At 38.9% G+C, this 19,267-nt stretch overlaps 1 protein-coding gene across 2 annotated transcripts in view; it reads left to right on the top strand.

The window, feature by feature from the left end:
* ANO2 (anoctamin 2) overlaps positions 1 to 19,267 on the top strand; it is a 176,664-nt gene that overhangs the window by 122,343 nt on the left and 35,054 nt on the right. For both annotated transcript variants that reach the window (XM_062615545.1, XM_062615546.1), the window contains exons 15-16: positions 9,498 to 9,572; positions 16,597 to 16,798. In XM_062615545.1, coding sequence (XP_062471529.1) covers positions 9,498 to 9,572; positions 16,597 to 16,798 — 277 coding nt within the window. The remainder of the gene's footprint in view (positions 1 to 9,497; positions 9,573 to 16,596; positions 16,799 to 19,267) is intronic.

The raw sequence follows: 19,267 nt of genomic DNA, 5'->3' as shown, positions 1-19,267 counted from the left end.
AGCTGTTATCTGTCTGAGGCAAATAAACATGAAGTTACAAAAAATAATATCATTTTGGACTTTTTATATTCTAGGGGGAGATACTGCAAGTAGTTGGGTGTCTGATTGTGTAATTGACACCTTTTAAAAGGACTTACACTGAGAAGATAGTTCTATATTTAAAATAATTTACTGAGAGAAACTTTTAAAATTATTGCCAGTATTAAAATAGTACCAAATTATTGAAACTAGTAAAAGGAGTTTTCCTTTTTCTTAAAAAAAAAAAAAAATTATGCAGATGAATTGTTTTAGAATGTGCTGTGTTTACTGTGCCATTAATGTCTCCATCAGATGTTCACAGTTTACACAAGAAAGTATGAAACTAGCTTAGGGTGATGCTGTTTTGGATTTCAGGGTACAAAGTGTCTGAAAATCCAGTCAACCCCAGGACAGTGTAAAGTAGTGAGTATTACTGATTATTGATTTTTTTTTTCTACAGGCACTCTTTGAAGCTAACCTTGTTCTCCCTTTGTTTTACATGCCCAATAGGTCCATGTTTAGTTAATGTCAAAACATATTAAAATGATCTAATCATGCAAATTAGAGTAGGCACGTCTGGCTCAGATGCTTCCTTTCTTATGCATGACTATATTTCTATAAACATATTTTAAAAACATGTGTGGCATTTCATTGCCTTCTTTCAGAAACTTCAGCATTTACAATGAAAAACCAAGAACTGAGCAGGTGACATGCCATGAACTTAACTAGTGGCATTCCACTACCACCTTCCCTACTATGACAGCCCTGTGTACAGCTGTTCTTTGGAAATCCCACCAGGTGTCTAAGTGTATTTGTACATCTGGCCCCTTGCCTTCTCAGGATCAGACTCATTATGATTTATTAATCATCTACAAAGACCATTGATAAACAATGAATATTTATGACTACAGATGTAACCCTATTGTTTGTGTAAATTATAGTGTTTTTCTAGTAATGTTCTGAATGGCTTCAAGTTTACATAAATAATTCATACTTTTAAAGCCATATGTTAAACTGTCATTGTAAAAAAGAAGTGCTGCCAGTTTTCACTTGAACCGTAAGCATCAAGAAGCTGATTTAAAAAGTGATATAAAGACTAAGCACCATAATGCCATTTACACAATAGCGACTGCAATATGCTACAGTGCACTAAATCCATTAAGATGAATGTCAAAGGCAAAGTATAACAAAGAATATCAAAGTTTTAAGTACAGCAGAGAAATAAATATTTTTTATTTCTGAATAAACTACAATAAATAAAATTAATTAAATCTAGCTTTACAAATTTAAATTACAGTAACAGCAGACCTCCAGCCTTTTATCCTTATTTCTAAGTGAATGAAGCTGCTTGAAATACTTCTCTGAAATTACAGCAAGACCATTAAATTTTTGCCTTTGAAATCCAGGTAGAATTTTCATTAACACCGTCATATACATGTGTGATTTTGAGATCTTCTGACTCTACCTGCGTACATACAGCTAATAGCTATCTTCTGATGTAGTCTAGGTCCATGCTGTTGCTGCAGAGAGAAAATTAGTAAGAAGTCTAGTTAGCATGTTGCAGCTAATCCTTATTTCAACAGTACTGGCATGATTGAGCAAATGGCCACATTCACCATGCCTTGGAGGACTTTAACAATGGATTTCATCAATGAACTGTAGCTCATATCTCAGTTCTAATTTAATAATCAGGACTAGTTTTTATAAAGGTATTCAGTGCATGCATGTGATATACACATATCACATATATAAACACACATATTTAACAATGTGTATATATATATATATATCAAGTGGTTTATATATACACATGCATATATCCTTTGAGAAAGTTCAGAATATAGCATTAAGGACTAGAAAGTACTTGGATTAGCAGATCCTTTTCACCATTCCACCAGTGACTCTGTTGATAAGAAAGAGTCTGGTATCTTCTTTTCTGCTATGCTTCCTTGTGGTCCATGACTGGAAGTATGACCCTGACCTGACATAATAACCATCACATCATATGTTTGGTTCTGTGGAAAGGATGTGTGTATCTTGAGGCAAAGGGACTTGACTATTCACACATGCTTTCATATGACTTATGTGAAGGGCCAAGAGAGCGGCCCATGTCAAGGTTGTAGCCTGTGGGAGGTTTGTTTCCAGTCACATTGCAGGGGAAGAAACACAGCTGTGGCTTCACTGATTGCTCCCATTCTGAGTGAGTGGTCTAAGGTAGCAGAAAAGCCAAGAATTGGCCTGATCACAGTTTGTAAAAACTTATAACCAAAACCAAAAATCTGCCAGTAGATGCTCTGATAAAGTTGCAGCTGAATGCCAAGGCTGCAAGAGGCAGATAGGCAAATACAGCTTGGAAATAAGCCACACATTTTCAACAGCTAGTATAATTAGCAATTGGGATGACCTAATAAGGCTTGTGACTAACTTCATCACATAAATGCTCAATTAGAGCATAAAAAAAATGCTGTCATTAGAGATTTCTCTAAAAAAAAAAAAAAAGTTAGTAAAAATACATTTATTATTCTTATAACAAAAATAATCTCAAGGATGTTCTGTGGTTGCAAAGGCAACCGAGACTGGGATGCTTAAAGTTGTTTTAGCCTTAATTTCCATGATCCTAGTAGTGAGCCTTGCGCACACTTCTCATAGCTCTCTAATCTTCATTGCTTCCACAAATGATTCAGCGTGTCCATTAAGCTCAACTGAAAGCTATTTTGTGCTATTCTACATGTTTCAAAGATAGCAGAAAGTTTTTAATTTCAGATTTTGCAGTCCTTCAACTGGCTCCAAATGAGTCTTGGAAATTTATTTTCCATGTGCAAGTCTGAAACAGAACATTGCTCACAAAACAGAATGGTCTATACTGTTAAGTTGCCCTTATTGCTTTCTAAGTGAGAAGAATAGCAAATGTTTTTCTCTCTTTTGATAGGTCTTTAACTAAAAGCTATTTCACCTTCTGTAGAAGTGTTAAGGTAGAACTCCTAGAGACATATTCAGACTGGGATAGACAAAAGCATTGTCAGATTCCCAGGATGGCAGCAGTTTTGTCTTTCCTCTCAGAAGTTTGAGGGCTAATGGTCCCTAATACAGGCTGGAACAGTCCCATGAACTTGTCCAGAGTTTCTTAGCTGTAATTACCACTACAAGGTAATTGTCACTACAAGGCCCCAGAGATGCAGATGTGCCTTGATTGTGCTTCCTTTTGTGTTGCCACCCTGAGCGAACTGTCTTCCAAAACTATCTGTGCTGGAAGCTTTTTTCTGGCTCTTAACTTCTTTTAACCTTCAAATAGCTCCAAAATATCTTTTTTCTCCTTGCCTTCATCTTCTTTCATGCGCAAAGTAAAATTATAGGAACCTTTTATTTCACAAGAATTTATTTCATTCCTTGTCTTAAGCCTGCAATACACATGCAATACTTTGGGTGTTACACAAATACAGTAGAGCTGTATTTGATGCCACAACCCTAATTTCTAGATGCTCGTTTGGACAGCACAATTTTTAAACAAATGAAAGCTTTTTTTTTTTTTTTTTTTCCCTACCAAGAATACTGCCATTATAAACATCACATTTATTTATCTGATGCTTCTGGGCATATTTAGACATGAACTTCTGGATTTTGTCATCAGAAATATAATTCTGCAGCTTTTTGCTCTTGCTAGCTGTTCAAGACATTAGGAAGCCAAGAGAGAGGGGTCCTGGATTCTGTTCTTCCCTGAGCATCTTTAACTAAGTTCCAGTCAATTGTTGCAGCTCTGTGCAGAACCAGTGAAGTCATTGGGGCTGCCCAGGTGCAACCACAATTGGAGAGCCTGAATTTCACAACTGGAGTTACAAAGCAGGATGCAGAAGAGAGAAAGTATGTTGCTTTACTCCCCAAGTGCAGGTTGAGCTGGCATGGCTGATGGTTAGAAACACCTGCTTTGAGGAGGTGTTCTCTTGTGGGAAAGTATAAATAAATAACTGAAATACTTGTGATCTGAGCAAACTGGCTGTGGTTTGATTCATGTAGAACCATAGAACTGTTTTCACAAAACTGCTTGGTGCTGTCTGTCCAAGTGCAGTATGTTTCCAGGTTTCCACAGCTCAGAAGCCCACCTGGGGATGCAGAGCAGCACAGGTTAGATCTTTGCCATGTTAGGTAACTCATAAGGAAATAAACCACCCAACATAAACTAGATGGTGTTTAATTTCTACTTTAAATATATATAATTTTTTATTTTATAATGGGAAAGAATTGTGCTCCTGCAACGAACACATTCAACACTACATTAAACATTAAAACAGGAATGCATCGTTACACCCACAACAACTATTTTTTCCTCCAATACAACTGCATCACTGTATTTAAAGAAACTGAAAGAAAGATTTTAAAATATATCCTTTATTTCATCTAGTTCACCACAAAAATGTAATCTCTACTGTGAGATTTTCTGTCTGCATATAAATATTTTCCTGCAATACAGTTTCCTTCAGGGAAAATTCCACAGTGTAATATGCCTGTCATTGAAATGGTTCTTCAGATGATCAGTTTCATCTTGTTATATACCTACAAATGCATACACCTCTTGGACTGCTCCAGAAGATTCTCTGCCTGCTTGGCTGAATTTCCCAGCCTTGAGGAAAGCTTTCCTACCCCTGTCTAAAATCTAGGCAATGTTTTGTAATGCATGTTATTGATTAGAATTGAGCACGTACCATATCCTATGAGAAATCTATATGTGAATTACGCTCAATTAAAATAAACCACACTTGCTGCAGTGAGCAAATCTGGTATTTTGATTGCAGGCAAGGTGCTCTTGATACCTCACAGTACAGTCTTTTAGCGGCTAGATGGCACTATTGCCAGAGTGTAGAGACAGGTACGACAGAAAATACCAAGTGAATTCACAGATTTCTTTTTCTTAGCAAAAGCTGTAACAGAAAATATCTTTCAGGTGCCTACTATATTGTTTTAAATGTCAGGATTTGGTTTGTGCCATGTATGTTTACTGTAGTGATAGGACAAGGGGTAACGGGTTAAACTTAAACAGGGGAAGTTTAGATTGGATGTAAGAAGGAAGTTCTTCACTGTTAGGGTGGTGAGGCCCTGGAACAGGTTCCCAGGGAGGTTGTGAATGCTCCATCCCTGGCAGTGTTCAAGACCAGGTTGGACGAGGCCTTGGGTGACATGGTTTAGTGTGAGGTGTCCCTGTCCATGGCAGGGAGGTTGGGACTTGATGATCTTAAGGTCCTTTCCAACCCTAACTATTCTATGATTCTATGTTGTCTAAGTAACTCAGTAATATTTTCATCCGGCTTTTTCTTTCTTCTCACAATGACCTAGCAACTCAGGCATGATGTTCATATCCCCCTTTGGCTAAGGGCTACAGAGAATTCCAAAGTCACTTAAAGATAAAGGAAGCGCATGTGTGACAGTGAAAGCTGACTCGATGGCATGCTGATCTTCTCATCCTTCCTTTATCCACTTGTGCTTTCTAATGCACACCCTCTCCTTTCTCCTCTTCCTAATTTCTCCCTTTGTGTCATTCATTGTAAGAAAAGATGGGGAAAGCACTGCAGGAGTGTCTGTCACTCCACTGCATTACCTTGTTCAGTGTTCAAATGCAAATGTGATTTTCCTTATGCCATTGCACCAACACCATAAATGTACTGGGTGTTGGTGTACAGGCACTGGCAACAGTGGCTGCAGCGGTGGCCTCTGTGAGGAGAGTCTAGGGCCTCTTCAATGGACCCATTGCAGGGCACATCTGAGAGCCAAGGCAGGATGTTGGTGCCTCTGTGACTGCCTATGTAAGAAAGGGTAAAATGCTGTCTGTCAGTGAGGAGAGAGGGAGAAAAATGTTCAAAAGCCCTGGGAGCATTAAAGTGAGAGCAGGAGATGGGCAGGAGATGCTCCAGGTGCCCAAACAGGGATTCTACTGAAGCTTCTGGAGAGACCATGGTGGAGCAGGTGTTTCCCTGTAGCCCACAGAGAGCCACCATGGAGCAAATACCTGTACTGCAGTCTGTGTAAGACCCCATTCTAGAGCAGGCAGGTATTTTCTGAAGGAGTCACAGTCTCTTGAGACCCAACAGTGCAGCAGGCTTATCCTGAAGCACTGCAGCCTGCGGCAGGACCCAAGCGGGAGCAGGGAAACTGTAAGGAATAAGGAGCAGCAGGGAGGAGCTGTTATGGACTGACCCCATAACCCACCAGTCGCCATCCTGCATCACTTGTGAAAGGAAGTAGAGGAATCAGAAATGAACAACTGAACGTGGCAGTGGGAAGCAGCTGGGAGGAACGTGAAATGGAAGGAGTTTTTAGTTTTTCTTCAATTTCTCACCATCCAAATCTGGTTTAAATTGTGATAAATTAAATTAATTTTTCCCAGGTCGTTCTCGTTTGCCCATTATAGCAATTGGTAAGTTATCTTCCTGTCTTTACTTCAACCCACAAGTTTTTCCATCTTAATTAATCCCCTGATCTCGTTGAAGAGGGAGAATAAGAAAGCAGCTGGGTGGGCATCTGGCTGCCAGCAAAGGTCAACACACCACAAGAGAAAATACTACTTTTGTCCTGCTTAGCAAGGTAATTTGTTTTTGAGGCAGTTCATATTTCATTTAGTTATTCTCAGTAATAAATCAAAATTTTAAGAATCAGATATGCTTCTAAGTCTTTATTCCAGGAACTTATTTTATTTAACTCATCAGACACAAAGTGCTTTTGAAAAATAATAATTTATGTAAAACAAGTATTCGGGTGCTAAATGAAGGGCTTCCAAAATGACTGGTGAAAACAGATGTCTCTGTGTTTTTAATACAAATGTTGAAATTAAAGGGGGCAAATACTCAGTTTAAGGTCACTGCTTTTCTTAAACTCTCCTAGAGTTTGGACCCTTAAATGGATTAATCCTAATGTCTCTTAATGCCTGAAAATGTAGGCTTAAGCACACCTTAGCCTCTGATATTCATCTCTAAAATACATGTCAATCATTGGTCAAGTTTTCTAGTTTTTCTTTTTCTTTTCTGTAACTATTCAGTCCTATTTTATTAAAAAAAAAAGGGGGAGGGTGAAAGGGGGTAGGGGAAACAGGGCAAAATTGCTATTTCTTTTTCATAATGGACAACTGTTTCTTAAGGTATTCCCTGATTTCTCAGGGTATTTGAAAATTCCTGAGGTGTTATGAGGAGACTTCCAGCAGCGATTGTTCGGGTTTTTTTTTTACTTGGAAAGCCCATAGGTCATTTCAGAACTCTGACTGATATTTCAAAGTACAGTAAATGTCTTACATCATCAGAAATATTGAACAAAAGAGCCCAAAACACAAAAAACCTTAGTCAGTTTGCCACTCAGGATTTGATGAGAATGATTCATGATATATGAACCTTTGATCTTGATATTATGATTTCTCATTTTCAAAAATTTTTATTGCCAAAGACAATTTGAAGTAATTTTCTTGGGCATTTTTTCCTCTTCCTGGCCCTTTTGTATAAATCACAATTTTCTCTTTCCGCCTCAGTGTAGTTATAAAAATTTTATGTTTTTCTTTAACTGCTTTGGCTAGCATTAACTCATTCTGCTGTTTTTCTTCTTCAGTGTGTTTCCCCTAGTGGAATTGTTAGACATGGTGTCCTTCAGGCCTTCTTGGAGTATAAACACTTAGACCTTCTTTATGTCCTGTATAATTGCTGAGTGTTAAAAGCCAAAATGAAATGAAATGCATCTGTGCTTTCACAGAAATGCTATTTAAAGTAGCCTTCCAGCTAAACGATGGACTCCATTTATTTACTGTATGAAGTATTTATGTACTGCATACATTGGGACAAATTATTTGTGCTTCTGCTCAGGTTTGTTATTACCCAGTCCTGCCAACATTCTCCCAAAGGAGACTTGCTTAACTTGTCTCTTTGAGCAGCTGAGCTGAGAAGAGGGAATGCTGAGTAATACTACTTCCCACAGTGTTGGAGGCACCACCACAATGACCACGGATATGTAGATAGGATCATGTCTTAGGTCTAATTCCACATTCCAGCAAACTTTGTGAGAAAATTTATGGCTGCATTTCTGCATGTGGGGTTATATACTGGATTCCTAGTGGTACTTTGGGAAAGCCTTCTACAAAGGCATAATACTCCCAGATTTTTATCTGAGGACAATTGTTCTTTAAAATGGTTTGTTTAAAATCTTTGACCTGAATTCTAATCTGATTTAAATTCATTTAAATTCAGAATAACTCTGGGTTAGGTCCAATGTAAGTGAAGTACTAGTCCATGGGATAGCAATGGTGCTTCACAGAAATGGAAACAGCAGCTGGCTCTGTGTCCTTAGATAATTTGATTATATAGTTTTAGTTTAACTTAAACAAAGTAATGACCTTATTATTATTTTAAGAAACCTATTTTGAGAGTAGGGAATCATATTTCTTCTATAAATCCATCTTCAAATATCTTCTCTAGATGTACACATTGCTAAAAATGGAGTTGAGTTTGTTTGGGGAGAGTAAACGTATACGAGATTTCACTAATTGCAGTTGCTTTAAATTATGCAATGAAGAGAGAGAGATGCTTTTTAGACGTGAAGAAAACAAGGCTGGTAGCAGAGATCACAGAGCGGGCTTGCCTTTATAGTTTCTCTCTACTATAGAGCAACTACCAAGAGAAGGATTGGAGTGTGTTCGCAAGAATTATATTAGGGGCTACATTTGGCTAAGGTAACCATTAGGCAAAACATGTGGGTTCAATGGTAATAAATGCTAATTTGATGATTTCTGTCTCAAGCTCTGTTATTCTGCTGTTTTCCAAGAAACATATCAAAATAAATGGTTGAATCTTGCTTTGCCTAAATGTAAATAAAGGTGAATCTCAGGGATATCCCATACCACAGCACGTCATGCCCAGGATATAACTGAGAGTTACCCAGAAGGGCTGGGAGACTGCGGGGTTGAAGGAGGTATCGGTCAGTGCTTGGTCAGGCTAGGGGGGTGAGTTATCGATCAGCTGGTGGTGAGATGTTGTATTCTCTTCCCTTGTTATTTCCTTTATCATTATTATTACTGGTGGTAGCAGTAGTGATGTGTGTTATACCTTAGTTACTAAACTGTTCTTATCTCAACCCGTGGGAGTTGCATTCTTTTCGATTCTCCTCTCCATCCCTCAGGGAGCAGGGGGAGGGCAAGAAGGGGAGGAAGTGAGTGAATGAGCTGTCTGGCTGGGTTTAAACCACGACAGAGCTGAATACATTCTTTTTAAAAGGTAAACTCAGTTACATGTATTTTCTGATTTTTGCAGACATTCTCTATGTCTTATTTATCCTCTTACCCTCTTTTCTCTCAAAGTAAAATCTGCTTTAAAATATCTGTGTTCTAACTATTATAATCGTCTTCAAAAGAAGATTAGGACAATTGAGAAGCTTTTTCAATAACACATCTGCCTAACTCTAATATTTGTTTTTGTACAGTCCTGTAATGTCTATTATTTTATTTTTGTGTTTTGTCACAGGATGAAAAGGAGAAGCTGACATGGAATGACCGTATGCCTGGATATGCAGCAAACTTTGGATTGATTTTATTTATGGTAATATAATCTGCATTTCTGCACATTTATTAGGTGTGAGAAACTTTGCAATGAGCATATTGAGTGGAATGCTGAATTAGTGTTCTCGCGGATGATAAAGATCTGAAGAAAGCTAGGGTTATAACCTACAGTTAGTGAGAAATATGTGTCCTAATAGGGAGATTCATAGAGTTCAATGCCTACCCCCAATTTCATTCTCTTTTTCCAAAAGCTGCTTATGAGAGGGCTGTTGGCTGGATGAATTGCTGTAATGACAGCAGCTTGTTACTAGAGGCCATCTCTCCCGCAGGCTTTCTGCTCCATTCTCTATTATCTGGTGAAGGGAAGGCCACTGTTTATTTGCTTGTGTGCACAGTACACTGTCAGAATTATATTCAGGATTATTGAGTCTACGTAACAGGTGATATATAGGTGAAATAAATCCATTGCTGAGAAGTATTTGTGCAAAACACATTCAGGGATGAACTAGTAGTCAAGGAAGACCATGGAGTACAATCCTCACTTGAGAACAAAAATAAAGTGTGCAGGTCAGCCAACTGTAAAGTATGAACACCACTTTCCTAGCAAAGTTTCCAACAAATCATAAACACATCAAAATGCTAGACTTTGTAAACAGCAATATGAAAGCCTGGCTAACAAACCTTAAATTACATTGTTAAATATTCCATTATCCCTCTGGTTGCAGAAATTCCTGAATGAAAGCATGTACTGACAGTTAGAGCCAGTATAAAATATCAATGAAATATGCCAGTTTACACCACAATAGCACCTAACACGGGAAATTTACTTAGGGACTACATTATTTTAAAATACCTAAATGATTTCTAATTTGCTCAAATTTGCATATACTACAACAGATGTCCTGAGAAGATTTAATTTCCTTTAATGACAATCAAAACCATTTTATATTCACTCGCATCCCAGAAAGCCAACTGTATCCTGGGCTGCATCAAAAGCAGTGTGACCAGAAGGTAGAAGGAGGTGATCCTGCCCCTCTACTCTCGTGAGACATCACCTGCAGTATTGTGTGCAGTTCTGGTGTTCTCAGCATAAAAAGGACATGGAACTATTGGAACAAGTCCAGAGGAGGGCCATGAGGATATCAGGGGACTGGAGCACCTCCCATATGAAGACAGGCTGAGCTGTTCATCCTGGAGAAGAGAAGGCTGCATGGAGACCTCATAGCAGCCTTCCAGTATCTGAAGGGGGCCTATAGGGATGCTGGGGAGGGACTCTTCATTAGGGACTGTAGTGATAAGACAAGGGGTAATGGGTTAAAACTTAAACAGGGGAAGTTTAGATTGGATGTAAGAAGGAAATTCTTTCCTGTTAGGGTGGTGAGGCACTGGAATGGGTTGCCCAGGGAGGTTGTGAATGCTCCATCCCTAGTGGTGTTCAAGGCCGGGTTGGGCAAAGCCTTGGGTGAGATGGTTTAGTGTGAGTTGTCCCTGCCCATGGCAGGAGGGTTGGACCTGGACGATCTTTAAGTCCTTTCCAACCCTAACTATTCTATGATTTTATGATTTTATATTCACATTGAAGCCAAATTAATGCCTGCAGTTTTATGAATACATGTGTATGTATTTATGAAGAGGTAAGTATTGTTTATTAGGTATATTTTCTGTACATATTAGGTGAGTCATTCATATAGATATGTATGCAGTTACAACATTTTGGGTGAGTTTACCATGCTGAGGTCATAGCAAGCACTTGCTTTTTAGACAACCTCTCACAGCAGCAGCTGAGACCTTGCTTAAAGCAGAGTATACTGACTAAGCATATAGACCTGATTTAGCTTTTACAAGCCATTCTTTTGCAGACAAGGTGCTTGCATGTGCTCTTGACTTTAACCACATGTTTAAATCTTCCCTAAGCATGAGCTTAAAGTACTTTCCGGAGTCATAGCTTATGTATTACACTCCCTGCTTTACTGTAACATCTCAGAGATTTATGAAGGTAAAATATAGAGCTCCAATTCTTCAACTTCTATTAGTGACTAGTGGAACTATGAGGGCTTTCACTGTTTGGCCATGATGATTTTTTAGAATATTTTGAACATTACTAAGTTGTAAGCACCCACAGAAACACCTTACAAACTATGCATGAAATTCAAGTCAGCTCTTGATGAGGGAAGGCCAGCTCTCCTTTCCTACATGGAAATTGCAATCTGCTCTTTACTGTATGTGATTTTCTTTCTTTCTTTTTTTTTTTTCTGCTAGATTAATTGAACAGTGATAGGAGACACCAGACTTAAGTTTACTGTAAGTCTGTGCAATAGAATTGCACTGAGAAAACTAAGTTGGTCTCATCTACTTCTGTTATTCACACAGGCTAATATTTTAGCTGTGTGCACTACATTCATAGTAAGTGATGAAATCTTGAATTTACATGTGCATGTGCACATATGCAGCACACAGACACAGAAGGCTGACACAGATACGCACTAATGTGCTGCAATTTCTAGTGCTGCAGAAGTGGTCGCTGAATTATTAATACTGTATTTTCCAGGCCAAAGGATCTGGTAGCACAACACAAACCTATAGGCATTTTCCATTAAGATGTATACATTCCTATAGAATGATGCTGTTGTGTTCTGTCCCTCCTTCCCACAGCTTTACATGCCATAGTTTCCCTGATGATTCCTGGAGCTGCTAACAGTTTTCTTATCATAAAACCTTTCCTCTTTACTTTTCATTTGTGTACTTCTTTTGCTTATTTGACTTTCATCAGTGCTCTTTCAAGAGCTGTGTTCTGGTGTTTTGTTTGTTGTTTGGTTTTTTTTTTTCCTCTGTCTGGCTTTTCTTCTGTCTTTATTAAGCCTGGCATCCTGTTTGTTTCTTTAAAAAGGGCATGTTGAATAAAATGTTGGATTTGGTTCTCTTGCCGAGTCAGTCTTGGTGGTTTACAGCACCAAATCATCCCAAAGATCATTTTACATATTTATGGCTGCTTTAAAATCTGGTCACAGTTCTTCTGTTGTACACAAGCCTCACTTGACTGCAGAGGGGACAGAAGATCCAACCTTGATTTAAGCAGTGTCTTTTGCAGGGATTTTAGAACAGAAGTTCACAAGTCTTATTTTTGCCCAGTAAGACCAGTAGAAACAGAAGGTCTAAGCTGAGCTGGGCATGTACATGTTAGGTTTGTCTGTGATTGTAATAACATACATCATAGTTTAGAAACTCCACATTTAGAAAGCTCATGTTGTAGCAAAGGTTTCTGGGTATAGGATGAAAACATTGGTAGCTGTCGGAAGAAAGCAGGATAGCATGGAGCAATGCAATCACTGGAGCCCTTCCTTGTGTTAGTTGCATTTGGCTTAGAGGAAGAAGAAAACAAATTAGTGTCATGGCACAAGACTTTAGCCTGCTCCTTCTTTTGGACCTCGTTACAGTATTCTTACTCACATGGCATAATACTCGACTTTAGAATAGCCCTACTGGGGATAATTCAACGAAGAACTATTTGGATATTAAATTGTTATCCTATTTGGATGAAGGTAGCAGTCTAGCCCATGGGGATTTACAGCTCCTTCTCAGATCTAGTATGCTTTCCTGTTTGCTTTCATTCATACCAGGCTCAGTAGGTGACCTTTTCTGCAGCCAATTCTTACATCTGTTTCTAAGCAGTTCAGTCCTTGACAGACTAGTTTAGCTCACAGAATTATAGAATATTTGGGTTGGAAGGGACCTTCAAAGGTCATCTGGTCCAACCCCCCTCCAATGAGCAGGGACATCTTCATCTAGATCAGGCTGCTCAGAACCACATCCAGCCTGCCCTTAAATGTCTCCAGGGATGTTGCACCCACCACCTCTCTGGGCAAGATGTTCCAACCGGTTTACTACCCTGACTGTAAAGAATTTTTTCCTCATGTCCAGCTGATTCTCCCCTCATTTAGTTTAAAACCATCACCCCTTATCATATCACAACAGGCCCTGCGAAAAACTCTCTCCCCATCTTTCTTATAGGCCCTTTTAAGAAGTGAAAGGCCACAATAAGGTCTCCCTGGAGTCTTCTCCAAGCTGAACCACTACAACTCTCTCAGCCTTTCTTCACAGAAGAGGTGCTCCAGCTCTCTGATCACTTTTGTGGCCCTTCTCTCGACCCTCTCCAACAGGTCCATGTCTTTCCTGTACTGAGAACTCCAGAGCTGGATGCAGGACTGCAGGGGGGGGCTCACCAGAACAGAGGGTGTGAATCACTTTCCTTTACCTGCTGGTCATGCTTCTTTTGATGCAGCCCAGGGTACGATTGGCCTTCTGGGCCACAAGGGCACACTACCTGCTCATGTCGAATCTTTCACCCACCGGTACCCCCAAGTCCTTCTCCTCAAGGCTGCTCTTGATCCCTTCATTCCCCAGCCCGTATTGATACTGCGGGAGATACAGGGTACTGGGTGCAGGACCCTGCACTTGGCCTTGTTGAACCTTATGAGGTTCACATAGGCCCACCTCTTGAGCCTGTCCAAGTCCCTCTGGATAGCTTCCCATCCCTCCCAACTGCACCACTCAGCTTGATGTCATCTACGTGTTTGTGAAGAAACTGTCTGCTGTAGTAGTGTACAGAACTGGCCAGGTGAAATGATGGCAATGACAACAAAACCTAAAATAGGCACCTGAATGAAAGGTCGCCATCTGATCTGGAATTTGGGGAAAGGGTATTCATAGGAATGAGAGAAATGCTGTGAAGATACAGGAATTATTCCATCTCAGTGACTATTTGGGGAGCATGAAGTGTGCTCTCAGTTACCGTGCAGTTCTACAAGCCCTCCTCAATTTTCTCTTTTTGTTGGATGCACAGATAATGAAGAGACCTGAAAGAATGTTTTCCCTTTTGTGTCTAAGATGTTTAAAAATGGTTGAGCATCTGAGGAGTTTCTGAAGCCCTAGCACTTTTGCAAAACAAGTATCTTTGTTCTTTAAGCAAATGAAACATATTTTGGGGTAACTTTGTGTCCCTTGCTATGGCGCTGCATGAACAAAAAGGACTGCAATAGTGGAGCCTCCTATACTATCTCATCTTCCACTAATCTTCCTCATTGCTATAGTTCTCTGAAATCCTTTGGTCTGGTTTAAGAGTTTGCTCTTCAACTTCTCTGACCTAAAATTTCCTCTTTCTCTGTTTAGTGGTGACTGTCCTTGATGACTCTTCTTCCTGTACTGTTAAGATGACATTTCTGAGTGATGTGTGGAGATAAGGTGTCTATGGGTGCCCAGAGAGCTCATCATTCCCAGAATGATGCACACAAGTTTACTTTGCTGGTTTTCCTTGTCCACCATGGAGAAAGGAAGCAAGAGAAGAGTATTTGGAAGTTGATTAAGAGGAAGGAACCTGTGATTCAAACTAAGAAAATGTAAAGGTGACTGTAGAGGTGGAAGGTGTATTAGATTACTCTCAGGCAGTGCTGTTTTGGTTTCTCTCTTTAATGGGGCTATTGCTCACTAATGTAGTGATTGCTTCTGCAAGGGGCAGGTTAGGAAAAAGTCTTGATCTTTGTGTTCCTGCACCACTTCTGTCACAGTAAGACCTGAGCAGATAGCTCTAAATTGATTAGGCTTTTTGTCTGCATGTTTCATAGCTAAGTAAAAAAAAAAATCCAAGAGAAAAATGGGCACAAAGATTAGAACTGTATTCTTGACGCAATAAAAACTATAAAAGGAAAGAAAAGAATATTTTATGCCATTTGAAAGGTTTTGAAGTGTTTTATATTTAGACTTTTTTTTTTAGACCAGTATTTGAATTAGGAAAAACTTATAATTCACCTACATTTAATTTAAAATTAATGAAGCAGCCCTTTAAAAAATAAGAATTAGATGTTTTATTAGATCTAGCATTTTATTACTATTTTCTCACAAAATATATTTGCAAATTTCATCTGATATGTCCAAGAGTTTCTCTAAATCATTATTTTTTAGTATGTTTACTAATTCTCCATTAAAATAAAATGTGCCCAGGTTTCATCTTCAACCTTTAGTATAGCTCTGATTCCTGTTCTGGTTCTTCTGCAATAGCAATTTTTCATGAGACAAGGTTCCTTTCTATAAAGGACGTCAATAAACTATTGCTGGGCCATTAAAATGAACTATTAGACTTCCTTAAATGTGTGTCGTGTATCTGGGCCCCTAGGCTCATTGAAATAATTGCAATAGTCTAATCTTTCACATTTAGATAGTCTCTTTCATCTGAAGATCTCAATATGTTTAACCTAAAATAATGAATGTACACTGGAATTCTTGCCAAAGGCAAAAAAATGAAAGAGAAAAATGTACCCTCTCCCCCTTTCCTGTTATGCCTATGAAAATCTGCTAATTTTTATTGTTGTTTTATTGATTATTTTTTCATTGTGGGGTGATGGGATTTTATTGAAACCAGAATACCACAGCCCTGTGAAATTCAAATTCTTCTTGTGGGAACTTGACCTTAAGTAGCAGGACTGACTTTCCTCATCTCATGGGTTAAAGCCAGCCCATGAAGGATGCCAGAATACCAGCTGATTTCTGGGACAGAAATGTAAAGTGAAGCCCTAGTAACCCTGTTTATGTCAGTCTTAGAATAATAATAAAACACAACTGGAGTGTAAGGTGCCACTTCTGCTATACAGAGGTGAAGCTGTATCAGCCGGTATAGACCATTTACCTGAATGCACGTACCTGTAGGTCCTACAGTCCAAGCCACCTGAACCTATTGCCAGATGAAAGCGCCTGCTTAATACCTGCATTTGAAAGTGAAATACCTGAATTTCACTAGTACTGCATGAATAATGTATGGAAATTTAATCAGAAAGGACATGTACATCTCCAGGAACTGTGTCAGTTCCAAGTTCAGAACCCATTTTCATCATTATATCCCTGTTAGAGAGTTTTGAATTCTCACATTTTAGTTGGATTATGCTTGTATTATTGTGTTGCTTTAAGAAATAACCACACAATGACAATTCATGGAACAAATCCAACATATCAGTTAAAGCTTCTGTTTAAATGCTAGTACCAAACTTGAACTAATCTATCTGTACGCTTGTTTGCAGATTATGCTGACGTTTTCAGCAGTGTTTGGTGTGATTGTATACCGAATTACTACAGCAGCGGCGTTGTCATTCAGCACAAACGAGACAACCAGGTCAAACATTCGAGTGACTGTGACCGCAACTGCTGTCATCATCAACCTCATTGTGATACTGATACTTGATGAAATTTATGGAGCTGTTGCCAAATGGCTGACAGAAATTGGTAAAACTATCTCACGACATTCCTCATTAGTATATTACATGTATTGACATGAGACTATGCAAGAAGGTTCTAATAAGAGTAATTCCCACTGAAGCGTGACAGTGAAAATATTCAGGCCTATGGAGTACGATGCTCAGACATACGTCTGTGAACTAGGGGTCTAAGCCACAATATGCAGTGTGCCACTAATAGGACTAATTAGCCTGGCCAAAATGCCATGTTAGCACAGCTGTGCTATTTCCAGCATCTCAGCTGGCATTTCTGCATTGCACTGGCCCTGGGCCAAGATCCACTTATCTAGAGCTGGTTGAGAATTTTTGACCTGGCATGCATTTTGATGTATGTCTTTACCTCTAGGAGCTGGGTTCACTGAAAGTCATTAGGTTGTTTTAAGATGCTGGTCGCTCTGGCAAAGCTGCAGTGGCAAATACTTACTGTGTTGTTTTGCTGGTGTGATTTTTAACAGATGCTTACCATTCAAAGGACCTTTTTTGCCATTATAGGAGCATGTCTGTGCTGGACATTTTTATAGTAATATCTATTTCAGTTAGAGGTTGGATAATTATTTTTTTTCTTTTAATGTCATATTGTTACAAACCTGGCAATATATTTAAGTCTTTCAAAGCAGATTCATTCCTTTTACTACTAGTCAAAGGCTTCTAGGCTAGAGTTTTGTTTTGTTATACACATTAGGCTAAAGATGTTTACTAATAGGAGTTTAGGTTGAGATTTTGTTTTGTCATATACATTAAGCCAAAGATGTTTAATGGTAAGGCCCCAACATGAGATTCTTGTAGCTGTCATTAGGTATTCTTTCTCACATTTTTATGCATCTCCTCTAATTCTAGATGCTTAAAAATCTAGGAAAATAAAGTAAATTATCCAAAACACTGAAAATAAATCTGCAAAATTTAGATGCCATTAACGGTAGCAAGTGTTCTACCTGTCAGTTTTGAGCATCTAAACTTAGGCATCCAAATTAGAAACTTTTTGACATCTAGAGACTGACTGAGTCGTTTGAAATTCAGATTCCCTATCTGTAAAACCTACAGTGATGTGAAGCTGGCTGGAACTAGCAAACTTCAGATTAAAACCTTAGGAACTCTTAGAACTGTGTTTCTTATTCTCTCTTTCTCAAGACACTTTCAAAATCACAAGTGAAACATCTCTTGTTAGTCCTGTTTTTTGAAGAACACCATAAACTGAAGTTTTGTAGCTGTTGAAATAGATATCCAATCCTGAATTTTTCAAATATGTTCCTGTGGTTTTATCAGTAAAGGTAGCCTGATAGTTTAAATTAAATTCATAAAGTATTTGACAGAAACGCAGATAAAGCAATTAATCTTCAGAAAATGCCACAAAATGGGCTTAATTTTTTTGTTTATTTCTGTTTATATCAGGCTTTGGGCAGAATGTGGCAGGGTTACACAAATTAACTCTGTTCTAGTGGCATGAGGAAACTCAGGCTTATTGTCCAGGCCGAAACTATACCCAGATTTTCAGCTTTCATGTAACTGACAAGATGCTGTGTGTGACCAAATCATTTCTGTCCACTGCACCTGCCCAGGTAAGAAAGGACACAAATGTTAAGGTGTGATAGGACTGAGTGTAAAGAGCAGGAAGAGATGAAGGTGAGACTTCTCCTTTCTGGCTGTTTCTAGGCAAAATTTGGGAAGCACAAGCCACTGCCATTGCCTCTCTGGGGAAAGCACAGGAGGAAAATCTCTCGCTTTGAAACGTGCATCCTTCTGAATTGTGAAAGAAAAAAGAATATCTCACTTACAGCTCTTGTCAGCATAGGTTTCTATTCCAACATCGAGTACACTTGAATCTTTGTTCAAGTGAAAAATTCCAACTGTAAGCACACTAATATTACCACTGATAGCAATTCCATTCATCATAGGATCAGAATAATGGATCTGCCTCAATACCTGCCGAATCAGTGCCTGGGGGTAAAAAGCCAGTAGTTTTGTTGTAATCAGTGCAGAGAGCTCATGCAGCAGGCACTAGGACTCTACATAACTCTTATGGACTCAGCAAAGTGGAGCACTGATGCCCACTTATCACAGATCAGACCAGCAAAAGTTCATATTATATCCTGGTATTCACAAGTTGAATAGGTAAGTCATCTTCAGTAATCAGGTGGTGCCAGACCTGACCTACATCTCATCTGCTCACTAGTAACTTCACTCAGGTCAAGGAAGAACCAGTTAAAAATGGACGAAATCAAAACTACTTGTGTTTGTGCCTTATAAAGGTAGCAACTCCTTCAGTGAGTTAAGGCCCTTGCCACAGATATTTCAGCTCATTCTCTGGAAAGCTTCAGCTACCCAATTATGCCAATGCACAAACAATGGCGTATTATCAGTGTATCATTTTGGGGGGGGGGGAAGTTTTCTCTCTTACTAATGCATCTATTCTGGCTGGATGCATTTCTTCTATAGCAGACTCCACTAGCTAGAGGACAAA

The sequence above is a fragment of the Pezoporus occidentalis genome, unplaced genomic scaffold (assembly GCF_034315485.1).
Source record: "Pezoporus occidentalis ecotype Australia unplaced genomic scaffold, CSIRO_AGI_Poc_V1 ctg182, whole genome shotgun sequence".
Lineage (NCBI taxonomy): Eukaryota > Metazoa > Chordata > Aves > Psittaciformes > Psittacidae > Pezoporus > Pezoporus occidentalis.
The sequence above is the reverse complement of the archived record's forward strand: the minus strand, read 5'-3'. Positions and strand labels throughout refer to the sequence as shown.